Source organism: Symphalangus syndactylus, chromosome 5 (genome assembly GCF_028878055.3).
Source record: "Symphalangus syndactylus isolate Jambi chromosome 5, NHGRI_mSymSyn1-v2.1_pri, whole genome shotgun sequence".
In the NCBI taxonomy this organism is placed as follows: domain Eukaryota; kingdom Metazoa; phylum Chordata; class Mammalia; order Primates; family Hylobatidae; genus Symphalangus; species Symphalangus syndactylus.
Window position 1 is genome coordinate 26,821,900 of NC_072427.2, and position 16,065 is coordinate 26,837,964.

The 16,065-nt window shown below is 49.6% G+C and overlaps 1 protein-coding gene and 1 long non-coding RNA gene across 14 annotated transcripts in view; one reads left to right on the forward strand and one right to left on the reverse strand.

Moving 5' to 3' along the window:
• Nucleotides 1-16,065, forward strand: part of RASGRF1 (Ras protein specific guanine nucleotide releasing factor 1) — a 123,110-nt gene that overhangs the window by 94,317 nt on the left and 12,728 nt on the right. For 12 of the 13 annotated variants that reach the window (XM_055277532.2, XM_055277526.2, XM_055277531.2 and 9 more), the window contains 2 exons: nt 4,524-4,721; nt 9,005-9,084. In XM_055277532.2, coding sequence (XP_055133507.2) covers nt 4,524-4,721; nt 9,005-9,084 — 278 coding nt within the window. The remainder of the gene's footprint in view (nt 1-4,523; nt 4,722-9,004; nt 9,085-16,065) is intronic. The other variant, XM_063638636.1, reaches the window with a different exon arrangement.
• LOC134736587 (uncharacterized) lies at nt 4,348-8,769 on the reverse strand. Its single transcript, XR_010120666.1, has 2 exons — nt 7,571-8,769; nt 4,348-6,275 (listed from the first exon to the last, which is right to left on the reverse strand). It is a non-coding gene; the product is annotated as an uncharacterized lncRNA (long non-coding RNA).

Below are 16,065 nucleotides of genomic sequence, written 5' to 3' on the forward strand. Positions count from 1 at the left end.
GTGGGGCTGACCGCGGAATAGTCATGGGAGGATTAACTGGGTGGTCATCTAAAGACATTCAGCTAGGATCAGGATGGCCCAATATCCAGCTCCTCCAGCCCCCTCCTCCAGACCTCCCAGCCCCAGCTTTCCTGGGGAAGAACTGTTGAGATGGGACCAAGCACTGGACCTGCAAACTGGCCTGGCATAAGCAGCTTAAAAGGCCTGGACTGACTCTGATTAGCACACTAAGTTCAGACGGGTGCATCACACACCCCCAGCTCCCAGAATCCCTTCTCAGAGAAACATGGGAGCAGCAGAGAACTGGGGGCCAGACAGGTCCCAGAGCCTTCTGAGGCACAATTCACGTCCACAGGGAACATTTGCAATGTTCTTTAATAAGAATATCCACTGCCCCCTAACCGGGTGCGTACCTTGTGCCTAGCACTGAGCTTTTTGTGCATAGTAATCTCATTGAAAGCTCACATCAACTAAAAGATGGGGGCTGTCCTCACATTTTTAGATACAAAGAAACCAGGGCTCCGGAAGGGCAAATGCTGAGGTCTCCTAACCGGTATGTGGTAGCTCATGGCTCCCGTTGCTACACAGTGCAAATCAGCTGTGTGAGAAAAAAAAAAAAAAAAAAATTCCCTCCCAGCAACTTCCCTACATCTGTGCAAGTTCCAAGCCCTGAACCACAGAGCCGGGTCCACTCCCAGCCTCGTGACAGCCCTGAGAACAGTTGCACTCAGCATCCTCATTCTTCTGAGTTTAATCATCAACACGAGGAAAGAGCCTTAGAGGGCCGGTGGTGGGAGCACATGATTCCACTTGCCCTGACCACTTTGGCCAGGGCCGCATCCTACCAACCCCAGCCCCCAGCACACCATATCCTGGGAGGATCCTCAGCAGCCTGGAAGAGACAAGAAAGACCCAGGGATTGCAGCTCAGGGGAGGAGCCCTTTGGGGCCTCCTAGGCCTGGGCACCCAGTGTTTCCCGCAGTGAGCACAGCAGCAGAAAGGAGACTCGTGTGCCTCTCAGGAGAGAAAGAGGGACAGAGACCAAGCCCCAGGAAACGTAACCTGATAGAGGCCTGATCTGACCACATCTTACAGAACCAGGCAACAAATCACTGTCCCCCCGCTTCCCCGTCCCACTGTGTGCCCAGGAGTCGAGCAAGTGAAAGACAAGAATATGAAGTGAGCATTCATTGAGTGTTCACCACATGCTAGATGCTGTGCTTCAAAAGCATCATCTCATTTAATCCTGCCATTCCCACTTTGTGGATGAAGAAACTGAGGCTCGAGGAGGGGAAATTTCATCCCCAACATTACATAGCAGAGTACAATTTTGAGCGCACACACAGTCTACTTCAGAAGCTGCCCTTGTAACGACCTGGCATTTGGCCATCTCTGTTCAAATCTACCATTTGGTTCTGATACACAGGACGTGTGCTGGCACAACAGCGATTTTCCTCGTCTCTCCCTGGCACAGTCCTTTTTGCTGTTTTCTGGTCCTTTTGCCTTTAATTTCTTTGTCCTCTTAACTGGTACTGGCCAAGGTCTTCAAGACCATGGCCAAGCTGGGATACTGGGGTAAGGCAAACAAGCTTCCCAGAGAGCAAAATCTACAGAGCTACTCGCCCTCCTGCACTTGCACCCCACACCTTGCCTGCCTCGCCCTAGTCCCATCTCTCTCCAGGACAGCGTGGAATGGACATGGTGATCATGTGTCTCCTTCTTGGATTTTTGGGGTTCTTTTTTTTTTTTTTAGACACAGTCTCCCTCTGTCACCCAGGCTGTAGTACAGTCTCGGCTCACTGCAACCGCCACCCCCCGGGTTCAAGCAATTATCATGCCTCAGCCTCCTGAGTAGCTGGGATTACAGGTGCACGCCACTGCACCCAGGTAATTTTTGTATTTTTAGTAGAGACGGGGTTTCACCATGTTGCCCAGGCTGGTCTCGAACTCTTGACCTCAGGTGATCCACCCACCTCAGCTCCAAAGTGCTGGGATTACAGGTGTGAGCCACTGCACTCGGCCACCTTCTTGGTTTTAAAGGAGATGCTTCTAATATTTCCCCATGTGGAATGATGTTTGTTCCTTTACCAGGTTTTTTTTAAATTATCTTTTATTCCTTGGGTGCTAATGGATTTAACCATGAATAAATACAGAATTTTATCAAATATTTCTTTCTGCATCCGTGGAGATGGTCATATGGTTTTTCTCCCTTACTCTGTTTATATAGTAAATGACAATTATACTTTTTTTCTAATATTCAATCATCCTTGCATTCCAGGGACAAACCCAATGTGGTCATGGTACATTAAACAAATGGGTGTGTAATTTTCCTTTCTTATATTATCCATCTCTGGTCTCAGTATCAAGGTAATACTGGCTTCACAGAATAAACTGGAAGATATTCCTTTTATCCTTCTTCTCTGGAAGATTTGACTGATCTATTTATTTCAAAATTTAGTATAACTTTTATATAAAACTGCTTTTAAGTTCCATGTTCTCTTGATGGAAAAAATTTTTAACTACTACTTCAATTTAATTAAGAGGTATAATACATGTACTACTTTGTGTTATTATCCTTCCTGATTCTCTTAAGTAGTAGTTCCATTCTTAAGTAGTTTTACAATTCATGTTTCTTGATGAGCATCCTTTAGAAATTGTTTTTGAGAAGGTTTCTTAGTGATAAAGCCCTGTAATTTTTAATTCATCTGTAAATGTCCTTTTATCGCCTTTTTTTAAAGTAGTAGTCTTTTTTTTAACTTTTTATTTTGAAATAATTAAACAGTCGCAAAGGCCGGGCGCGGTGGCTCACGCCTGTAATCCCAACACTTTGGGAGGTCAAGGCCAGCAGATCACTTGAGGTCAGGAGTTCGAGAGCAGCCTGGCCAACATGGTAAAACCCCATCTCTACTAAAAATACAAAATTTAGTCAGGCATGGTGGTGTGTGCCTGTAATCCCAGCTACTTGGGAGGTTGTGGTAGGAGAATCGCTTGAACCCAGGAAGTGGGGGGTGAAGTGAGCCGAGATGACACCACTGCACTCCAACCTGGGCGACAGAACAAGATTCTGTCTCAAAAAAAAAAAAAAGTCTTAGAAAGTTGCAAAAGAATGTACTGGGCACGGTGGCTCACGCCTGTAATCCCAGCACTTTGGGAGGCCAAGGCGGGTGGATCATGAGGTCAAGAGATCGAGACCATACTGGCCAACATGGTGAAATCCTGTCTCTACTAAAAATACAAAAATTAGCCGGGCATGGTGGCGCACACCTGTAGTCCCAGCTACCGGGAGGCTGAGGCAGGAGAATTGCTTGAATCCAGGAGGCAGAGGTTGCAGTGAGCCAAGATCGCACCACTGCACTCCAGCCTAGCAATACAGCGAGACTCCGTCTCAAAAAAAAAAAAAAAAAAAATGTACCGGAAAGCCCACTGCTTCCTGCTGTTCCAGCTCCTTGCAGTTCCAATTCCCTGATGTTCCAGCCCCAGCTTCCCACCCCTGCCCCCGGCTGCTACTGGTCCAACCTGCACTTGATTTGTTTGTGTGTGTGTCATGTTTGGCCAGGTGATGGATTCCTTGAAGATATCTTCTACTGTGTATGTGAGACCAGCAGTGCTTCAAAGTGTGTCCTGTCCAAGCTCTAGTTGTATGATGGGGGATTCCCTCAGAATTTGGCCCCTTTTACCTGTTTATTCTTCCAGATAAACTTTATAATTACTTTGTCTAGAATTACTTTTCTAAAGAAAGCTCTCGTTGGTTTTTTTTGTATTGTTTGTTTGTTTTCGGGTTGTATGTTTGTTTGTTTGTTTGTTTGAGATGGAGTCTTGCTCTGTCGCCCAGGCTGGAGTGCGATGGTGCAATCTCGGCTTACTGAAACATCCACCTCTTGGGTTCAAGTGATTTTCCTGCCTCAGCTTTTCGAGTAGCTGGGATGATAGGCATGCGCCATCACACCCAGCTAATTTTTTGCGTGTGTGTTTTTTGTAGAGACAGGGTTTCACCATGTTGGTCAGGCTGGTCTTTAACTCCTGACCTCAAATGATTCACCCACCTCAGCCTCCCAAAGTGCTGGGATTACAGGTGTGAGCCACTGTGCCTGGCCTGAGTGTTTTATTGGATTACATTAAACACATGTATTCGTTTTCAGAAAAATGACATATTTACATTCTCATTTGGGAATTTGATCTCTTTCTCTGTTATTCAAGCCTTTTATATCCTTTGGTGACCTGTTTTTTCCATCCTACATAGTTCTCATTAAGTTCCTAGGTATTTACAAATTCCCATTGTTATTTGGAAGGTTGTATTTTTGTTGTGTTTTCTAATTGATTATTACTAATGTATATATATACTTTTCATTTTTGTATATTGAACCTTTAGCCAGCAACCCTAGCAAGCTCTGTTAGTTGTTCTCGTAGTTTTCCAATTCCTTCTTGTATTTTCAAACAGGCAATCATATCTGCAAATAGTGATCATTTATCATCTTTGCAATACTTACTCCTCTTTTTCCCTGTCTTATTGCATTGGCTTAAAGATCAGTAACTTGATTGCTTCAGAAATCATCCGCAATGAGGACATCAACGCCAGGGTGAGCACCATCGAGAAGTGGGTGGCCGTGGCTGACATATGCCGCTGCCTCCACAACTACAATGCCGTGCTGGAGATCACCTCGTCCATGAACCGCAGTGCAATCTTCCGGCTCAAAAAGACGTGGCTCAAAGTCTCTAAGCAGGTGCGGGCAGGAGGCTGGCACCACTGCCTCCCTGGGGCTGGATTGGGGCTGGGGCAGGAAGACCAGTGGGCTGGCCACTGGGCATCCACAAGTGGGCAAAGGACTGGGCTGAGGTCTAACACTCCCAGGTAAAACAGAGAATCGCTTCCCCTATATCACCTGGGACCAGATAGCAGGCCCACAGATGTGGCAGTGAGACTGTGGACTGTAATTCCCACTTGAGTAATTAATGCCTCAAAGTGGAAAGAATATGATGGTGATTATTGGTCCCAACACTTTTCTTCTGGAGTTGGGGCAAGAGTGGTGGCTTTATGGGGATCTGCAGGGCAGCTGAGATGGTGGTCAGATGACCCTTCCATCGGAGGACCCTTCCGTCAGATGATCCTGCAAGCCTCTTCCCAGGATTCTAATTTCACCTGCCCTTCTGGCCACAGAGAGTTAGCTGCTCCCTGGAACCTGTTGGCTAGTTGATCACCTTAAATGTGGGCTCGATCCCTCTTCACTCAGAACATGAATCTGAAAAGCCATAAACATAAAACATGAACATAAAACCGTAAGATAGATTCTTCCTCAGGAATAAAGTTGCCTGCACTGGAGTCAGGAGGGACCAGCGCTCCTTATAGGAGAGGACAATGAGGCACTTGGACCACTTCCTTGGTGCACTTGGTGGATGCCCCCACCCCAGCCTGCATGTGTGCAGGAGGCCGGACAATCACCCCCAGTAGACAGGGCAAGCCCCCAGGCATGATCCCTTGGCAGCAGTGTCTGTCATCCTACCGCTGGGTGGGCTGTGCAGGACCCAGTGGCTCCAAGGGCCCTGTCTCATGTGGACCACTCTGGACTTGCATACTGTGTCCCCCTCATTGTTCTCTTTATCACCTGCTCCTCACTACCCTCCTCATGTCAATGGCAGGTCATGATTCCACTCACCAAGCAGGCGGCATGTCCGTAATCCTCCCTACTTAGCAGCCAAACTCAGGAAAGCCCTGGGACATCCCTCTACCCTTCTCCCACCTTCTGGTCACTCCAGCCCCTGAGAACAGCAGGACTACAGAACGTGCAGGGACACCCCATTACAACCCAGTGGGATTGGGCCTCTTGCTTCTTGGCACACACAGATGCCAGGCTCAGGGCCAAGGACCGTGAAAGATGCTACTCTTGTTTGCGGGCTCCAGGAAAGAGCAGATCTCAGGAGCACAGGCGCTCAGAGCTGCAGGCACATCTGGCCAAACATGGTACATGCTGAGGCAAGTGTTGAGCAAGGCTCTGCAGAACCTCCAAGTCACCCAACCTCGTTTCGCTTGTCAAGGTTCAGGCAGGGCCCGTGCCACAGTCTAGGGGCCCATTCCAGGTAAATCTCTCTCTCCTTCTCACCTGTACTATGGGAATGACGTCATCTTTTCCAGAGGCCCTGCAGACCGGGCTTCAGTTTTCCGCCCCACTTAGGCTTCCTGGAACCCACACTCTTTGCATTTCTTGGTCTCGCTCTCCTGCATCGCCCTCCTCATGGAGTTGGGAGGGAATGAGTTTGGCCATCCTGAAATCTTCTCTTCTCTGCGGAGAGTGCAAATCAAGGACAGTCAGTGGTGAGGGCATGTGATTCAGCCTGTGTTCTAGGATGTCATTCTGGACCTAGGGTCAGCTGGCCTGGTCCAAAAATCAAAAATGCCTTTGGCACCACATGAGGTCTCCACCCTCTATGCAGTCTGGACCCAGCTGTCTTCTGCAGCCCCTAGCCGTGTAAGAGTTGTGTGTCTACACAGCACCTGGCCCCAGGAGCTTCTGGGAGTTCCTGGCCCTGGCCATGGCCTGCTCGGCATCTGCCAGGGGCAGTTCATTATCTCTCTACAGGCATCCCATGGACACTGGAGACCCTCTGAAATGGCCACGTTTCTTAGATGGCCTGAACTGTAACCTCAGCAGCCAGTTTTTACTGCTTTCTTAAATGTGCTCACCATAGCAGAAAAGCATTACGTCCAAGTCTGGTTCAGCCCCTGGCAAGAGTCAGGCAGTTGGGTTTCATTTGGGACTTTTCATTTCCCCTTTCTTCTTTTAACCCCTCTCCCCATCCTCTTTGAAAAAAACAAACAAAAAAAACCCAAGAGGGGATCTGATGATGATGCTCTTCCATAGGACAGTACAATGACTAACGTGGATTTGTGTGTCGCCTCTCCTGGGGATGGCTGTACTTTAGTGGACACAAAAGCCTTGCCTTGGCTAACAATAGATTTTGGCCTCTCTGGGAGGGAACATTCTTGGCCAGCCAGAAGTCCTCTGCTCGGTGAACAGGAAGTGATGGAATTTAGGAGACCACAAAATCATCTTTCTTCCTGACACTGACTCCAAGGCTCCTTGCTTGGTCCCTGCTTTCAATTACATATTCCAAGGGCCCCCCATTTCTGCCTGCTGGTGTCCACACTCTAACAGAGACACCCAAGATCCCAGAGGCTTGGTATCCCATGGAGCATCAAAGGATAGAAGCTCCTGGCCCAGCTGAAAGATACTTGAACTGCTTCAACTTGGAACATACATTTTAAGCAGCAGCTGAGAAGATTCTGTGGCTTCCCAGGCCATAGAGCTCCTTCCTGGAGAGAGCATGACAAAGAGGAGCTCCAAAGAGGAGCATCCATACACAGCAAGCATGGGGATGTGGAGGAAGTTAAAAATGTGCCCAGCTCAGAGCCACAAATTGGTTCCAGAATGTCTTCTGCACATTTTCACAGCCTCAGAGTACGGTGACACTTCATCTAGAACTGCATGGCCACCGGGACCTCCTGATCAAGTTTCTGTGTCTCCCACAGTTCTAGAGTATCTGAGCTAGTATTGCCTTAGGGAACACCTGGACTTACCCCCCCATTTTCCAGATGGGGACACTGAGGCCCAGAAAGGCAAGAGGAGTGGTGATTTGCCAGTCGGCATGCCAAGGCTAGGTGACAGAGGCTGGGGAGGCCCTAGGTTTCCTGACTCAGCCCCCGCCTCTGACCTCAAGCCGTATCAGGTCATTCCTCTGCAGGTGGATGGAGAAGAAGAGGAAGGAGGGTGCAGCTCTGGAAAGGGGCAAGTGCAGGAGGGAAGCCGAGACTCTGGAACGGAGGTGGGCCGGGGCATCCAGCCTTTGCCAGTCATCGGACAGCAGACATCTCAAGTGAAAGCAGAATCATCTGCCTTGACTCCGTGTGGTGTGTGCTATTCTGTTGCATGTCTCTTTCACCAGATCCAGAACACAGTTGTGCTCTGAATAGGATTAGTCCACACCAGGTGGCGAGGCTTTTTCTGCTTGTTGATAAGGCATGGAACTGAATGTTACGCTCAGCCCTTCTTTCCCCTTGAAGAGCACAAACAGATCTCCTCTTGTCAGAATGGAGACTTAGATTGTCCTTTTCAGTAGACAAATTTCTCAGCAGAAATCTGACTCCAAGATTGGGTGTGTGCTTGGCCTCTGGGGCCCGTGTCCCCTCCAGGCTGACTAGGGCTCTGGTGGTGCGACGTACCACTGTGCTCCCGCGGTTTCTCAGCCACATTCTGAATCTTGAGGAACAGAGCTGCAAAGGCAGTCTCTAACTTATCCCACCTTTTTATCAATGAGGGAGCTGAGGACCCCTGAGAGAAAGGGTCTTCCCTCAGGCTACACAGGGAAAGGTGCACAAAGCCAGGCTTGACCCAGGGTGCTCCGTGGGTCAGACAAACTCCGGCCACCGAAACTCTGCTCCAGTCTGATGTGTGCGCTGGGCCTGGCGGGGTCGCTTGGCAAAGCCCTTTGCTGTGGAGCTTCCTCTTCTCCAGCCAGGCCTTTTCTTTTCTGATGATCAATTCGTCTCCCATCTTTTTTCTTGATCCTGAAATTTGGGTGGTGTTTCTGGTACGAAAAGGAGAATGTGTGAAATGAGGGTCACATCCTTTGGGTGTAGTTCATGAGAAAGATCAGGAAAATGAAAAATCTGCCATTTCCTGCTCCGAGTGCGGGCTCCTGGGAGTCACCCACCAAGTCCTTCTAAACTGCCCAGGTCTCAGGATCCTGCAGCATTTCCAAGGACCAAATCCGCACTCAGGTCCCTCACACCCACTTCCTTGCTTCTGAGAGACGTGTGAGCACAGGCACACTCAACAAGGACCCGTGCCCAACTCCTGAGAAGTTCAGGAACAAGGTGCCCAAACACAGGAGGCCCCCAGATCCCAAGGGAACGCAATTCTGGAGCCCTGGCGGGCAGCATGTTGGAGTGTGGGCCTGATCCCCGGGCCTTGGCGTGTGCTGTGTGTTAGTAAATGCTTCTGATTCCTTCTAGACTAAAGCTTTGATTGATAAGCTCCAAAAGCTTGTGTCATCTGAGGGCAGATTTAAGAATCTCAGAGAAGCTCTGAAAAAGTAAGTGTGTGTCATTTTGTCACTGTTATTTTTAAAATCATAAACCTGCATTGAAGAGGCATTCACGCGCCACCCCCAGCCAGGGCAGGAGGTCTGTCTGTCTGTTCGTCTGTCTACCCACAAGACCCCTAGATTTCCTGGCCCCCAATGGTGGAGTCCTCTGTGGTCTGCCAGAGAAACTCCAAAGTTTGCTAGCATTTCCTGGGAGACGCACAGGAATAATGCTGGGATCCCTGAAAGCATAGTAGCTGTGATGATAATAGCAGTGGTGCCAGATTTCTCGATTCTAAAATGCACGTTTTCTTTTCACATTTTAATAATTCTGACATCAGGAGCTGTCTTAACGTCAGTTTTGTTTATTTAACACGATTGTGTTTGATTTTTCACTCAAGAATTCGTCATCAAAATGTTTGCATTTTATAAACAGTGGCATCTTGGAATCAAAAAAATACAGTTTTACAATAATCATACTTAAAGTTTGTAAAGCACTTGCCTAGACATTGTGCATTTAACGCCATCAACATTGGCCATAAGGTGGGGTCCTCGGCCTCAGCACCCTTGCTATTTTGACCAGGATGATCCTTTATTGAGGGGGACTGTCCTGTGCATTGTAGAATCCTTATCAGCATCTCTGGCCTCTACCTGTGAGATGCTAATGGCACCTCTCCAAGTTGTGACGACCAAAACTGTCTCCAGACATTGCCAAATGTCCACTAGGGGGCAAAATCCTCCCCACTTGACAACCATCAGGATAAGGTTGCTTCCGGCATCCTGTTCTTCCAGACAAAGAAACTGAAGAGCTAGTGGCTGGTCCAAGGCCACGTGGCCATGGCCTAGCACCAGGACCGGCCCAGGCTGGCCTCCAGAGCTTGGCAAGGTTTGCCCTGGGCTCCAGACGAGCTCTCCCAGGGAAGCAGTGATTTAGCCCATCTGTACACACTGTGGCCGTGCATTCACATGAAATGGGGGGTTTGCTTCCGTCACTCTCGTTAGGTGCTTACTCAGGCTTCTGCACTAGTCTCAACCCTCCTTTCCTTGAGTGAGTGTCCCTTCCTCTCCTTGCCTGACTGACTACTCGCCAGACCTTGGAGAGACCCTGGGAGATCCCTGGGGTCCCGGTTCCCTATATAGCTCAGGAAGCCTCTTCCCGCTTCCTGGTGTTCCCATGATCGTGGCTGATGCAGGGAGCACCAGAGTTTACTACCCCCAGACCCTGAGGATGGGGCCAGCCAAAACCTCCAGCCCTTGACAGTGGCTTTGACAGACTGCTCACCCCTCTGCCAGCCTCGTCTGCCTCCTCTTCGCGTTTTCTTCCTGCCGCATTTGGTCTGTCCTTTGCCAGCTCTGTGTGCCATCGCCTTGACCATCTCCACTTTATCTGTGTCCTCAGACAGATGTTGCACCCATCTGTGCTGTCCGGCCATCTCTCTTCTGCCTGAGCTCCCCAGAGCCCCTGTGGACTGTGCTTGTGGGGAGCTGCCCCCTCCGTGCATTCACCAACTTGTCCGTCCGTCCGCCCCCGGGGCATCACTCCATCCACCTCCTCACATGGCTGGCTTCCTCGTCTGCCGCCCCCATCACCGCTGCCTCCACTGCCTCTGGGGCCCCCCATTCTGTCTGAGTCCCCATCCTGTCTTCCCTCTTTCAGGTGGCCTGCGGGCCTGTGTAAGTGTCTCTCCCACATTCCCCTGCTCCCTGCAGCACAGGGCAGAGGTGGCCTGCGGGCCTCTGGGAGCTAAGAGCTTTATGCAAACCGGGTTGTGGACTTACAGAGACATAGGCAGGGCATGCAGAGGAGGGAGGGACTGGGGAAACCTGGGGCAAATGCTTCCTGCACCCCCTCTCCTGAGGCTTTAAAGTTTTCACAAAGAGTGATGTTGCATGAATACTGAGCATCTGTTTCACCAGGCAGGTGACGGGGGCAAGAGTAGCAAGGTGGCAGTCCATGGGCATAGCCAATGACCTCTCCAGACAAGGAGTCCTGCTATGGGCCTCACCATGTTGGTCTGCAGCCCATTCATACGTCCCAGGCATCTTTTTTAGCTTTTCATTAAAATATTCAATATCGGGCTAGGCACAGTGGCTCATGCCTGTAATCCCAGCACTTTAGGAGGCCGAGGTGGGCAGATCACTAGAGGTCAGGAGCTAGAAACCAACCTGGCCAACATGGCAAAACCCTGTCTCTACTAAAAATACAAAAATTAGCCAGGCGTGGTGGCGCATGCCTATAATCCCAGCTACTTGGGAGGCTGAAGCACAAGAATCGCTTGAGCCCGGGAGGCAGAAGTTGCTGTGAGCCGAGATCGTGCCACTGCACTCCAGCCTGGGTGACAGAGTAAGACTGTCTCGAAAAAGAAAAAAAGAAAAAATATCCCATTTCTGCCAGCATCCAGGCTGGGGAATGGCCTTATTGCCTTTCCCAGCTGAGACTTCACCGCCAAACACCCCTCCAGCCACTCTCTTAAATGTCCCTTGCCCCACCTACAACAGCCCTAACTACGTGTGCCCCTTCAGTCCCTGCCAGATGCCCTGAGAGTGGCCTCATCTCCCCTTCTCATTCCCCAAGCCTACATCCTGGCGAAGTCCCATGCCTGTTCCCTCCTCCCAACCTCCCAGCAATCAGAACCTTCCCACAGCTCCAGGCAACAAGAATTTGGTTGAAAACTGAATTTAGCAGTGAAATGTGGTCACCAGCTCTTTTGGGGCCGATTCCAGTTTTGACTACCCTGTCTAATCTCAACCGAGCACACACTTGCATATCTGCACCTTTTGTGTTTAACTTAAATAGGAAGCCCTTGATTTAGAGGAACACGGGGGACAGGCTGTTATTGTAGGCTGCTGCAGTGAAAGCCTTTCCCCTTTGTTCCCCTGAATTAAGGATGGGAATAGCCATGGAGGAGCATGTCAGCTAGCTGACTGCCAGGCCGTCCCCTATACCCTTTAATTAGAGTGAGAATCAATTTATCTACATGAATATGATGAGCCCAAAGGCTGAGCTCTAGAGTTTCAGGGGTTCCAGCAAAGCCAAATACCTATCTCTATCTTTATTCTCTGCCTGTGACCACAGAGCAGCGTAGCAACCCAGTGGTAAAATGGGACTTTCCACCCCCACCCCATCGCAGTTTTGTTTTTCAAAGACTACTTACCTGATCACCCTGTACCTCTGCCAGAACCTTGGACCCTGGCCCCACGGGATTCAGCCCACACAGCCCAGCCTCAAGGGCCCTCACGCCCTCCCTGAATGCCTCACCCCAGGCCTCAAGATGGGAGAGAGGAGATCCCCAACCACAGCCAGCAGAAACTTGTAAGACAGGGCAGTACAGGGAAGAGAGAAGCTGGAGAGAAAGAGGAAGGAGAGATGGACTCACTGCTTGTCTCGGGTTGGTTTCCTGGAATTTGGTGTAGAGCATGGGCAGCTGCCTCTTGCCAGCAGCAGCTGGTCCCCTATAATCTCCCTTATTCCATTTAACATCATCAGGAGCATCTTGGTGGAAAGAAACATCCAGTTTGGGGGCTCCAAACAACCACAGGCAAGGCCAGGTGTCACCAGGCATGGGAGTGCCACAGCGAGGCCTTGCCCAGAAACCAGAAGCAGCTTTCAGGCTAGGGGTGGGACACTTTCCTCTCTGCTCCCTAAAATGCTAGCTGCAGGCCCGTGAGGGCTCTGCCAGAAGAGGAAGCCACCCCTGTATCAGCTCTGCTCGATAGGCCCTGCCAAGGGCAAGGCTGGACCTCACCCAAGAGAGGCCAAAAGGCCCATATGGAAGGTTCAGGACTGGCCTGTTGTTGGGTGTCTTGCCTACAGGAAGTCCCAACATGCTTCCCTTTTCATTCAGAGGCTCGGTGTGGCTCAGTCCCCGTGCCGTGTGTCCCTGTGGGGCCCTCCAGCAGTCCTCTGTCCCACTCTGGCAACTCCATACATTGCCCACATGGCTCTGGATTTCGGGTGTGTGTGTGTGTGTGTGTGTGATTGAGTGTTCTCTCATCCCCTCCTTCATGGCCCCTCACTAGCAAGCTTGTCCAATCTGTGGCCTAAGGGCCGCATGTGGCCCAGGATGGTTTTAAATGCAGCCCAACACAAATTGGTAAACTTTCTTAAAACATTAAGAGACTTTTTCGTGATTTTTTTTCAGCTCATTAGCTATTGTTAGTGTGTTAGTGTATTTTATGTGTGGCCCAAGACAATTCTTCTTCCAATGTGGCCCAGGGAAGCAAAAAGATTGGCCACCCCTGCCATAGAGGTAGTAAATAGGGACAGAGGTTAGTACTGGGGCTGGACATGCTACTTGCAAGTGATTCGATTGCAAATCCACCACCTTCCCACAACTGGACCATGACTCCCCATAAATACCAGGGGAAGTCGACCCTCAGTGATCAGAGGACCTCTGATCCTTTTCACTGGTCTGGGTGGTCAGAAACCCCCAAAAGCCTTGAGAAACACTCTGAGTCCTTTGATCATTTGCAGTCAGCTTGCAGTCACCCGGCCTCCCTTTCTCCCTTCCATCCTTAGGGCACTCCATGGCTACCTGGCTACTGTCACACATGCAGGGTGAAGGGGGAGAGCACCTCTCAGAACCCACCGGTCAGCACTGCCACAGCCTTATGACTCCAGAGTTACTTCTCAGATCTTTGGATTATTTCTCCATCAGACTCATAAGCCTGGGCTTCAGACTTGGAGTATGATAGAAAGGAAATGAAGAGCTGGCCGGGCACAGTGGCTCACGCCTGTAATCTGAGCACTTTGGGAGGCTGAGGCGGGCAGATCACTTGAGCTTAGGAGTTCTAGACCAGCCTGGGCAACATGGCAAAACCCTGTCCCTACCAAAAATACAAAAATTCACTGGGTATGGTGGTGCGTGCATGTAGTCCAGCTACTTAGGAGGCTGAGGCAGGAGAACCATTAGAGCCTGAAAAGTCAAGGCTGCAGTGAGCTGTGATTGTGCCACTGCACTCCGTTCTAGGCAACAGAGTGAGACCCTGCCTCAAAAAAAAAAAAAAAAAGGAAAAGAAAAAAGAAAAAGAAAGGAAGGAAACAAAGACCTGAGCATGTAATAATCATGGACTAGAAGGGATGGAAGGATGCAAAGCAGCCCCTCCAGTAGCTGGATGTTCCTTACTCTTTTTTTAATCACAGAGCACAGTAAATATATATATTTGAAATTACAAGCCTGTATACAAATGCATATATGCATTACAGGAACAAAAATTCCACAAAACAATATATACCTTTATTTCATTTGATGAAGTCAGATATTTTATTTTTCACTTGTTATTTTTATTTGTTTTCAATTAAATAGAGATGGGGTCTCACTATGTTGCTCAGGCTGGTCGTGAACTCTTGGACTCAAGTGATCCTCCCACGTCAGCCTCTCAAATCCCACTCACTGAGTTTACAGGAGTGAGCCACCACATCTGGCCCTTTTTCACTTTTTAAAAATTCTGGTCTATACCCTCTAAGTTGATTTCAACACCCATGAAAGGGTCAGCCCTACATTTGGAAAAACACTTCTGTCTGCTGTGTCCCTAATGCCAGGCATCTGCCTCCTTCACAACTTTGCCATACTGTGCCAACTATACTTGTGTTTACCTAATAGCCTCTTTAAATTAATTCACTTTTTCCCAAAAAGAAATAAGAAGGAAATTTTTATATCATGACAAATGGAAAACCAGCATACTTGCTATAAATACAAGAATGCCATTTAAAAATATTTGGTAAAAACAAAATAATATGATCGAATTCTGGCCAAATACTGATGCTTGCCAACACTCTGATTCTGACACCTGTTGCTATTTGTTTAAAAAGATAAAATGTGAAAGGAGGAGAATGGCAAGTATCAAAAGTGTCGAAGTCACACTACCACCAAATGAGGCGCTCTCCCTGAGCAGAAGGGAAAAAAGTAAAAATCTAATGTTTCTTACCACGTGAATTCATGTTATTTAATATTGTGCCTGTAAATCACCTAAAATCAGCTGCGAGACCACCTAAAATTGTCTTAGAATAAATTCTTGCCTTTATTCACAGGCAGAGAATAAAGGTAGAGATAGATATTTGGCTTTGCTTAGCTGGCATCATTGCTTTATACATGGGGAGCCTGAGGACCAGAGAGGGAAAGGCCTGGCCTAGAGTCACACAGCAGGCAGGTGAGGGACAGGAGCCAGGTTTCTGTTCTTGTTCTATCATCCTCCCGGACTCACCTTCCTCCAGGTTAGCAGGGCTGCCAGGCGGCCACAAGGAGACAAAGGTGAGATGGGCTGGGAATGAGGGTCACTGCACTGTGCTCGATGATGCCACCGCATCTGTGTGCTGAGCTGAGAGGAGGTGGCAGAGCACTGGGGAGGAGGCCCCAGAAGGAGCTAAAGGGAGCCCTGCCGGCACATAACGACTGCCAGGCTCCATCACAGGCTCCATCAACCCTTACCCAGCACCCAGCCAGGGGCACCAGAACACACTGGGAAGGAGCAGTAACAGGAGGCCCTGCTTTGGACCAAAAATCAGAGAGGCATGGCCCATCACTCCAGGGGCCCAGCTCCCAAAGATGCAGTCCCCCAAGAGTCACCAACCATGGAAACTATCACCCAACCCCCTGCCCCAAAGCCACTTTCAGGAAAGTGATCTCAGAGAGCAAGGGTTCCCCGCCCCGGCATCCAAGCTCAGTGCTTAGGTGGGTGGGAGATGCCAGTGGAGACAGGAGAGGTCTCAGGGAGCAGAGACAAGGGTGTCAGATAGGGTGACTGGCAGGAATTGGGGGGCTGGGGCTGCAGAGCCCTCCGGGAGGTGATTCAGGGGGAGGATCTGGATGGGAGAGTCTCAGGGAGAGATCGGAAAGGTGACTCCAGAGGGGCTGGTGACAGAGCCCAAGGACAGACTGGGACAGAAGGCAGAGAGGTAGCGGAGGACCTTCTGGCTCAGGGAGGAAAGAGACAATCTGAGATGCCCCAGTGGGTGTAAGAGGCCCCAGTCAGCACCATGTTGCCCCCACC